This window comes from Rhineura floridana, chromosome 13 (assembly GCF_030035675.1).
Source record: "Rhineura floridana isolate rRhiFlo1 chromosome 13, rRhiFlo1.hap2, whole genome shotgun sequence".
NCBI classification, from domain to species: domain Eukaryota; kingdom Metazoa; phylum Chordata; class Lepidosauria; order Squamata; family Rhineuridae; genus Rhineura; species Rhineura floridana.
Window position 1 is genome coordinate 28313659 of NC_084492.1, and position 11135 is coordinate 28324793.

At 44.1% G+C, this 11135-nt stretch overlaps 1 protein-coding gene across 1 annotated transcript; it reads left to right on the forward strand.

The window, feature by feature from the left end:
• The first annotated feature begins 937 nt into the window (after positions 1 to 937).
• On the forward strand, positions 938 to 10358 carry C13H16orf78 (chromosome 13 C16orf78 homolog). Its single transcript, XM_061594703.1, has 5 exons — positions 938 to 1036; positions 3286 to 3429; positions 6626 to 6779; positions 6962 to 7349; positions 10211 to 10358. Exons 1-5 carry the CDS (start codon positions 938 to 940, stop codon positions 10356 to 10358), a joined length of 933 nt encoding a protein of 310 aa, XP_061450687.1.
• Positions 10359 to 11135: the final 777 nt, after the last annotated feature.

Genomic DNA, 11135 nt, shown 5'->3' on the forward strand with positions numbered 1-11135 from the left:
CAGAAAAATAAACACAAAACTACCAAAGCATTACAATTAAACAAACAATAATTCAAAACAACAGTTTAAAACATTTTACAAATCAGCAGCACAATACATAAAAAATTAACTTCAACAATTCAAACTGTTTGAAGCGCTATAAATCATTACAGAGTTAAATATTAAACCTTGCATCTCGTCTAAAAGCAACCCTAACAAGATGGGGTTTTAAGGCCCATTGAAAACCCCGCACTGATGAAGACAAACACATACCCCTTCGGAAAGAGTTCCACAAATATGGAGCTGAAAAGTCATTGCCTTTATTGCCTGCCAATCTGATTCATCATAAAGGCAGACCTAGGAGAGCAGCCTCCACAGTCAATCTCAAGGCCCTTTCTCTCCACCAGGGGCAGCCAATGTGATGCCCTCCAGACATTTTCAACTACAACTCCCATCAGTCCCAGCCGGCACAGCTAATAGGAACTGCAGTCTACAACATCTAGAGGGCACCAAATTAGCTGCCCCTGCTCTAGCCTGTTCATAGGGTCACTATAAATCAGAATCCACTTGAAGGCAGTCCATTGAGATTGAGAGCTCTACACCATTCACAATTATATAAACTTCTGTTGACCACCATCCTAACAGACAAGCCTAAAAGTAGCTATATGAAAACTCCAGCAAAGAGCAATTTATCTTTCCCCCTTGACTAATTATCTATTAATGATACCACAGCCCCTTTAATGTTTTCAGGTTGGTTGCCAAGACAACGCTTTCAGGAATCATGGAAGAACACAGTATTGTTACATCACAGTTCCTTGGCAGATGTTTCATCTTCACCAGGGCCCACCAATGATTTTAGCGTGGCGAGATGGGCAGTAGGCAACTGACGCAGATCTTATCCGGCTACCTTTAGGCAAGTCTCCATAAAAGGTGTCCTTGCTGCCTCTAAATCAAAATTATGACTGAAAGAAGCTGGAAGCCACTGGGAAGTATGGATTGGCTCGACAACAAAAGGGCAAAGGCTCTGAGGGTCTCCAATGACAGGGAAACATTTCAGGTATGGAGCATGAAAACACTTTATCTGCACAGGTTTTTTTTATCCACCAGGCACTTAATAGGAACATTCTGCTTTTACCAGAGCTGCTTAGATACCTCAGATGTATGCAGAGCTTGGAAAAGTTACTTTTTTGAACTGCAACTGCCATCAGCCCCAGCCAGCATGGCCACTGGATTGGGCTGATGGGAGTTGTAGTTCAAAAAAGTAACTTTTCCAAGCTCTGGATCTATGGTAGTGCCAGCAACTTGGTCTGGGGGAAAGGCTGTAGCTCAGTGGTAGAACACACGGCTTCCATGCAAGAGGTTCCAGGTTCAGTCCCTGGCGTCTCCAGGTAAGGCTGGAAAAGACTTCTGTCTGAAGTTCTGGAGAGCCACTCCTAGGCAGTGCTGAGCTAGATGGACTAGTAGTCTGACTCAGTATAAAACAGTGTCCTATGTCAGGGTGGTGGAAGCCATCAGGACCCATAAAGAACGGTATAAAAACCAATGATGATGGAAAGGAAAGGGGCAGGTGCTCAGAGCACTCACTGGAGAGGGTTGCTCCCCAAGTCACCTCTGTTGCTAATCGTGTTCTTGGTTCTTTTGTTCCCCCGTTTCTCAATAGAACCTCTAAATAAATGCTAACTAACTCTATCCAATGAGTACGCTCAGTATGTGCCTCATTCCTTTCCATCCCTGTCGCTCCTACATCTTTCTGTACAACCTATGGTGGATGGCTGCTACCACCTTAGACTTTGCTGCTTGCCAGACCTTAGATATGAGCTATCTAAGCAACTGAGATTTGAAGACATTTAGCTTAACTTACTTAGAAAGGAGCCAATGTCTTGTAAGGAAAATTGGTTTCAGGTTCTATAAGGAATCTGAGCTATCCTGGAAAGGAGTTTGCTAAAACAGCAGCAGCAGCAGCAGCAGCAGCAGCAGCAATCCCTTCTGTTGGAAAGCTTATCGTAGCCACTCCTAACATCGCTTAGGAAATCGCAGCAAAGGTGGAACTGACAAGCTTAAATACTAAGACTAGGGTCACATCCTTACCACATATTTATTCCACTTTAAACAGTCATGGCTTCCACCAAAGAATCCTGGGAAGTATAGTTTGTGAAGGATGCTGAATGTTATTAGGAGACTCCTATTCCCCTGACAGAGCTCTAACGGCCAGGGTGATTTAACAGTCCACCCCTCTTCCCAGAGAATTCTGGGAATTGGAGCTCTGTGAGAGGAATAATGGTCTCCTAACAACTCTCAGCACACTTCCCAAACTAAAGTTCCCAGGATCCTTTGGGGGAAGCCATGACTGTTTAATGTGGAATCAATGGCTGGTGTAGATGTGGCCTAGATTTCAAATCTGGAGGAGATCGGCCTTAAACAGCTAGCATTGTCCCAACCAAAGCGGCACAGTCGACAGGTCTGGAACAGGAGTAATCCCTCTTGCTAATATAAATTCTGCATTTGATAGAAATACCTGAGGCAACATTCCTCTAAATACCAGTGGTGGGATGGGGGTGCAAGAACAGAGAAGGACTATGACTTTCATATGCTGTTTGTGAGCTTTCCAGAGGTATCTGGTCAGCCACTGTGGGAAACTAGACTACATAAACCTTTGGCCTAATACACCAGAGATATTCTTACATTCTTAATTTCCTGGCTGATTGTGCCCAATCTCTCTGCCTCCCACTCTGCTCTACTACCCTTAAGAGCACCCAGAGAATCCACCACCAGAGCAGCCAACTCATTTTGCCTCATGGTCACGCTTCCCCTGGGGCACATCCCGCTCCAAAGCACCAAAGAATTTTACATTTCAAAAGAAAAATAAATAGGCAACTGGATGAAAAATAATTTCTCTGGAGATTGTTTTTCGCTGCTGTTTTCTTTTTTTAAGAAAACTTCTAGAAACAATCTAGCTTCTGGGGTAGGGGCATATCTCAGTGGTGGTGGAGCATCTGCCCTGCATGCAGAAGGTCCCAGGTTTAATCCCCAACATCGCCAGGTGGCACCGGGAGCCTGACATCTTGGAGAGCCCCTGCCAGGCAGAGTTGTTGACAAAACTGAGCTACCCCAGACCAGAGCCTGGAAAATTTACTTTTTTGAACTACAACTCCCATCAGCCCAATCCTGTGGCCGTGCTGGCTGGGGCTGATGGGAGTTGTAGTTCAAAAAAGTAACTTTTCCAAGCTCTGACCCAGACCAGCTGTCCAACTTGATGCACGGCAGCTTCCCATGTTCACATGTGTTCTTGCCTCCCCATCTCTTCAGTTGAAGAAGATTAGGCGATCCCTTGATTCCATGAAGACGATGAACGACAACCTGCTGAAGCAAGAGGAGAGAAAAGTGAGAAAGTGGCTCAAGAAACAAGCACAGATCTCGCCCTCTACATCCTATAAAACGTTATACTACAAGGTAATGAAGCGTTTTGGAAAGGCGGGATGGTAATATAGAAATATTTCTCACCTATTTCTCTATCTATCTATATACGTACATACTGAATGAGAAAGAGTTTTGGGTTTCTTAAGTGCAAATATTACACCTCTCTGCTTAGTCCCATTCTGGGTTCTGTATGTTGGCCATGCCTAGGGATGGGGGAGAAATTCAATTCAGTTTGCATTTAAAGCTGAATCTATCAAATTTGCATTTTCCAAAACATGAGAACTGAAACACAGCGATCCTTCAAAATTTATACGTATTTGAATTTTGCAGTGCCATTCTCCAACCAAATAATGGTTATAAAAAATTAATACATTAGGGGACCATGACATACAATAATGCATTGTATTAGGAGAAATGGCTCGCAAAAGTGTGTACATTAATCAAAATGCGTTTATTAGAAGAAAATGCTGAAGAATTTTCATGAGGATATTTTTTTTAAAAAAAGTCAAATTGCTGCAGAAATGTGGAGAACTGATGATCAATCATACGATTCAGTCCTCTACATTTCTGCAACAATTTGTGGTTTTTTTTTTTAAATCCTCATATTTTTGTAGGCAGTCAACACAAAATGTACACATTTTTGCAAGCAATTTCTCCTAATACAATGCATTTTTGTATGTTACTTTCATGAATATATTCATTTTTATGCACACTTTATCATATGCATTCTTGTAAACATTGTTTGGCGAGCTGCATTGCAAAATTCAAATAAATGTAAATTTTGAAGTCTGGCAGTGTTTCGGTTCTCATGTTGTTTTGGAAAGTGCAAATTCAATAGATTCAGCTTGAATAGTGAACTGAATTGAATTTCTTGCCCATCCCAAATGCCCAGCTTGCATTTTTGTAAATACACCCAAATATTACACCATATTTCTTCCTTCAAAAGGACACCAAACCTGAGCAAGCATTTCCCTTCCAACTTTTTTCTGCTCAGGGCATTGGGCTGTCTGCAGCAACACACTTTCCTCACCTAGCATAAACTGCACAAAAACTGGATGAAAGTTTGCAAGTCGCCCAAGGGATCTGGAACCTTGAACGTTAGCAGAGATGAAGAATGCACTCGTCTTGCTTTTTTCAAAGTCAAGTATCACCTTTTGCAACTTTCGCTCAAAGGATGTGGCATGTTGTTAACATGCATCAATTAAAATCAGCCAAAGCTGCCACTTCCTTGAACAGGGTCCAAACATTCTTTGGGCTTGATTGGGAGACGGGAGAAGCTGTTGAGAAAACAGCAAAATTCCTGCCACTCTCTATATTTAAAACTGAGAAAGGTCTCATCGCTGACTCTGAAGACCCTTGGATCATATTTTCCTTAAGTAGTTGATTGGTTTCTCTTGGGAAACACTTATCTGTGTTTGCCATCTGTCTCTTGCTTTCCCCCATGAACATTTTTTTAAGGGAGAAGGAAGCTCTAAAAAAAGGCAGCATGTTTACCCACCAGCTGCCAATGAAAAGGGAAACTGTGCCAGCAGTTTGAAGAGGGGCGGGGTTCAAGTACCTAACATGACTCCATTTTTTAAAATGCATAATAACGATGATGCATCAGCTACATTTCATAGGAACATCAGAAGGGCATTGCAGAGCAAAGTGCCATCTAGTCCCTCATTCTTGGTTGTAGCCATCTAACTTTTACTCTAGAGTAAACCCACTGGAATTAGTGCCCTCTAAGTTAATTGTCTCCATTCAGTTCAATAGATCTACTCTATGACAAAGGCCCCAGCTGCATTATACATTTAAAGCAGTATCTTGCCACTTTAAGCAGTCATGGCTTCCCCCAAAGAATCCTGGGAACTGTAGCTTGTTAAGGGTGCTGAGAGTTGCCAGACCTCTCATCCCCTCACAGAGCTACAATTCCCAGAGTGGATTAGCAATCAATCCCTCTTCCCAGGGAACTCAGGGAATCACAACTGTGTGAGGGGAACAGAGGTCTCCTAACTAGGGTTGCCAGCTTCATGGCCTGAGACTGATCCTGTATCTATAGGAGAAGAGAAAGTCAGCCAAGTGCAGGTGTTCTTGCAACCCTGTAATGGGAAAAACCACAAGGTGGAATTCTCCCTCCCCCCTGCACAACTTTTAAAGATACAGAAGACCTCTTGGAGGCTGGGCCTGGCAACCAAGAGGTCTTCTGTATCTTTAAAAGTTGTGCAGGGGGAAGGGAGAATTTCACCTTGTGGTTTTTCCCATTACAGAGTTGCAAGAACACCTGCACTTGGCTGACTTTCTCTTCTCCTAAAGATACAGGATCAGTCTCAGGCCATGGACCTGGCAACCCTACTCCTAACAGCTCTCAGCACCCTTAACATGCTGCTGGATTCTTTGGGGGAAGCCATGACTGTTTAAAGTGGTATGATATTGTTTTAATGTACAGTGCAGAGGGGGCCTCCTAACATTGGATACAATCCTCTGTTACTAGAAACACTGAGACAAATGCCTTGGGAAACTCATGATGGTGACCTCCTCCCCATAGTTATTCCTTCATTTCATTACAGTTATTAATATTCCACCTTTTGGGATACAAATTTTTCAAGTTACTTTAAAATACAGTCTTTAAAGCCACAATAAACAACCCATACAAAGTGAACAGGATCCTTCCTGATGGTCTTCACCTGCTTTCATCTCTTTCTCTCTCTCTCTTGGAATCATTCCCACAGGGCAGATGGTGGACGATGACCCTGTGAGGCAAGGAAGGGATAGTCCAGCCAGAGCAGGCCATGATACTTCTTCGCCTGCCGGCCTCTTCCCCCCTCCCTTTCCTGGAATCCTTCCCATGTGGCACTTGGTGACAGGTGGTCCTGTGGGGGCGAGGAGGGAACAGTCCAACAGCAGCAGGCTCTGTTGGCTCAATTTCTATTGGCACTCACCACCAGAGTTCATTATTAGAGAGAGCAATAATAATGCTTTGGAATAGTACTTTGGAGCTAACAGGATAATTGAGCAGGTTTGCTTTAACTGATTACAAATTGTTGAGATAAGGATAGGTTGCAACCTGTTTGGAAAGAATGAACCATGGCAGAACCACAGCCCATAAATGAGGAGACAGTACTGGGGATCACGTGTGTTTGTGTAAAAAGAAGTTGACATTTTAAACTGTGAGCTACTTTGGAGGTCCAATGTTTGCCAAGGAAGATAACAAATGAATAAGAAAACATATTCCTTTCCCCCCCCTAAGACATCCAGCTATCCTGCATCCAGCCAAGAACAAAACACAGACACACGGCCAGCCTCTCGGAAAGAATCCATTAATATCCCATGGACCCAGTTTGGTGACCATCTGCCCAACTTTGTGAGCTTTCTGCGACTGCCAACCAAAAGACCAAGCAATGGTAGGAAACTCCTCCAGAGAATTCCTGGACCCAATGCACAAGAACTGGTGTTCTGGCCCTCCCACCTACTAACATTGCCCCCAGAGTAGCTGCACGCTATGTATCATGGGAATGTCCTTAGTCAGTTAGGACCTTAGTGAGCAGAAGCTACTTTTCTGATCATAGCGTTTGATCTCTTTCAGACCGGAAGAATTCCAAGGATCCCACACCCTTCAGCGGAATGGATTTGCCCATGCAAACCATCTCAGCCAGAAATGCCCAAAGAAACAGTGTTTACAATGCATTCCCACCTAACAGAGACTCCAGGAAAGGAAGCAGCCTCGGGCAACCTAGCCTGGATAACAGCATATCGCTCCAAGAAGCGATGGCATTCTTTCCTTCCTTGCAAAGATTGTCAACGAGAGGAGACCGGTTCTCACAGTCGACACTGCATCTCCATAAGCCAGTCTCCGGGTTCCCATTGTTGCAGAAGAAGCTCCGGAGCATGCTCAAAAAGGAATGGGAGGAAGAGAAATCAAAGCCACTAGAGCAGTTGCCTGAGATTAAACCTGAAGAATTTTTGAGCTGCAGGTTAGCAAAAAAACACAAGTGGAACCTGCAACAAAATGTTGTGGTTTAGAGCGGTCCCAGTTCAGGATTCCAGCCACTCCATTCCATTCCCCCTCCCACACAGTTTTCCATACCCCTCCCCCCCCCAAAAAAAACCTAGTCAGCATTCCATGGCCACTGAGCATGCCCAACCTCACTGTGCACTTTTGGGGATGGTGTGTGACCCATTGGGCTTTTAAAGTTTTTTTTTAATTCTGCAAACATCTGGATTCCCCCAAGCCCTCTGATATGTGCTCTTGGGCATGGGTGGAGCAATGGTACTCACAGCTCAAACATCAGAAACAGCAGGAACAAGTGGAGCCTTGCAATGAATTCTCCTGTTCAGAGTTCCAAACACTCCATTCCGTTCCACCCTCTTCCATTTTTCCAGGGGTTTCTTCCCCTCCAACAGACGTAAACAGCCCATTCCCACTGAGCATTCTGAGTGTCCACATTGGGTTGTTTTGAATCCAGTCCCCTAAGGGTTTGTTTGTTTGTTTGTTTGTTTGTTTGTTTGTTTGTTTATACATGCAAACCTTGGGATTCCCCCCAACATCCCCAAACTTCCCTCTTCTGCATAACGTCAGGAATTCAGAGACTGCCTTTAATATTCAAAGATTGCCACCAATATGTTGGAAACAGAAGGAATAATAAGAACACAGGAAGCAGCTGTATACTAAGCCAGGCCCTTGGTCCATCTAGCTCAGTATTGTCTACACTGACTGGCAGTGGCTGTCCAAGATTTCTGGCAGGGACCTTTCCAATCCCTCCCTGAAGATGACAGGCATTGAACTTGAGACTATCGACATGAAAAACAGACACTCAGCTACTGAGTTTATGGCCCTTCCCCACTGAGAACAATATGAGGAACTCAACGTGTTTGATCAGATGTTATTCCACCCCTCAAAATAGAGAGCCAATGTCATGTAGCGATTAGAGTGTCAGAATGGGACCTGGGAGATCAGGGTTCAAATTACAGCTCACCCATGAACTTCACTGAGTAACCTTGGGCTAGTAAGTCTCTCAGCCTAACATACCTCACAGGGTTGTTGTAAAAATAAAATTGGGAGGAGGAGAACCATGTTTGTACACCACTTTGAGCTCCCTGGAAGAAAAGGTGAGATGTAAAAGTAATAAGCAAATAAATAAAAAATAATAATTATATCTAGGATGAGATCAGGAAAAGCCCTCAGGTTCCCTCCTCCCATGGCAGGAAGAAGTAAATCAGTAAACTCAAGGAGATCCTGAGTTTTATAGGAAGTGGGGCCTTCTGATTTACCTGTTGGCATCTGCTTGCTGTGAGGGGAGCAGTGAGAGGGAGCACATGAGGTGGAAGATACTCCTGATCTCCCCCAGATGAGCATGTGAACAGACCCCAAACACTGCAATGGTTGTTGGTTAGAAAGTCCCAACAAGTGGTGGCAGAACTGGATAGGAGATGCATAGCTTTGGTCCCATCTTCAGTTCCCTTTTCATCTTCCATAAAATGTAGCAAAACTTAACTACATCCTGACACTATCATGTTGTGTGCCTCCCACACCACTGTCCATCAATAATGTGAGTTCTCCAGTGTGCCAGGGGCACATCCCTGCAGTGGGGCCCCTTCCATCAGGAGCATGCTGCTGGCTCACTTTTTGATATGTACAGCACTTCATCCCTATTCAGGCTTTATACTCTTGAGTATGTAGGACACAAAAATGAGTTAAAGCCATTCCTGTTGCCCACTGCAAGTTACAGGGCAACTGTCTACTGTGGAGCATCTCCTGCACATGCTGAGGCTCCCTTCATGATGTAGAACCCTGATTTTCCAGGGTTCTACAGTGCATTGGGAGCCTACATCAGTTTTCTTCAATCTTGGGTCCCTAGATGTTGCTAAACTACAACTCCCATCCAACCCTGACCACTGGCTAAGTTGGCTGAGGATGAGGGGAGTTGTAATCCAAAAGCATCTGGGGTTGAAGAACACTGGCCTACGTGAGTAGAACAGGCTACTTGCTAAAGACGTTCACCCTCTAATTCATGGAGGGGGATAGATGGGCTAGAGTTAGAGTGCTCATTCCCACTTACTCATGGGTGTAACACTTCAGCAGGGCTTTCCTTTACCCTTAATCCACCTCGGACAAGCACTGGGGGACCAGCAAATGTGAACTAATGGCTGTATTGATGTTGTGAATCACTTCTCAAGTCCTACTTTGCCTTGCAAGGTCTCCAAAGTCCAATCTAGTTTCCCAGGGATCTTTGGCTCCACTCCTCAACAGCCCCTGTTAAAAGGAAATAAGAAGAAGATTCTAGCAGGCCGGTCAACAGCTCCAATTTGAACTCTCTGGCTGTGCCTCTAGTCCAGCTTACCCCAACATGGTGCCCTCTAGATATGGTTGGAACACAACTCCCATCATTCCTGACCATTGGCAATGTAGGCTGGGGCTGATGGGAACTGGAGTCCAACAACATCTGGAGGGCATTGAGTTAGCGAAGGATGCTTTAGTCTGCTCTGTTTTCTTCTGCTATTTGTCTTTACTCTGCTTTGATGGTCCTTGAACCAGCTCTTCTTCTGCATGTCACCTAATATGTTTTCATCTGTACCCTGTTGTGCCTGTCCTTTGCTTCTCCGCTTATCCAGTTACACCGCCTGCCTTCTGACTGTCAGGATGGAGAATGGAGAGAGGTGGGAAGGCACCTCAAAAGCAATCCTTGGGACCTGCATATTGTCCCACTTTTGTCAGATGCTGGTGCCAACCACACCTGTTGACATCAAAAGTATTCTAGAGAACCTATGACACTAGATCTTTGCTGTTAACAAAGATGACTTATAAACATGCCGCCCTCTTACTTTCTTTGCACAGGTATCTCCGCTTGTCCCAGAGCAATATCAATACCTTGCTGAAACTCTGCAAGGAATCCGGGATTTATATAGACTTGCACCCTCATATGAAAGAATCGGACATTGATGTCAGTAAGGTGCTCTCATCTAACCCCAGCAAGGCATTGTAGACTGGACCTCTTGCCCAAATTTAGGTTGGACATTGCTTAGAACATAGCACGCTAGTTATCTTTTCCACCAGCATCCATACTTGGATGATCGCTTTTGGAGTCAAACAAGTGGATCAGAAGTGAATGCGTTCTTGGGAGGAATAGTGAGGCAATCATAAAATGAACCTTGCATTCATTATGAGTAAAATTGTGAGTTGAAATGATTTCTTAACAATACTAGTTATTACACACACACCAGAAAAAAGTAAGCAAGTCAATAACTGGGCTAGATGTCTGAAAAATTGAGAATTAAATAATGCATTTTCCCATTCATCTGCATTTACTCGGGTTGCCTTGAAATATTTGACATTAGAGTTCTTTGCTTTAAGGTGCTTGCTTCTTTCTATAAACAAGCACTAAAACACAGGGACCACTGACTAGTCCATTTTAGCAATAATAAGGACTAAACTAGGCAATAATGTGAATGCAATTAACATCCATGGGTGTTTTTTTAAAAAAGTAAATAGCATCCACTGGGAAGCCTGAGCAGCCTTGGACCATAGAGAGAAATGGGGAGACATAATTCTGTCTCCCTGTCCTGGAGAAAAATCACCTTTCCAAAGGTGCTATTTATATTTCAGAGGATGCTCCCATTGAATATGAATGCCCATGCTAAGTCAAGCATACATCTCAAGCATACATTTCCAAGCACGCATCTCGTACAGGCCCAGTACCGGCACATTGCACCCTCAGGCAAATGTCTGGGCAGCAATTCCCTCAGTAGAGCCCATCACCACT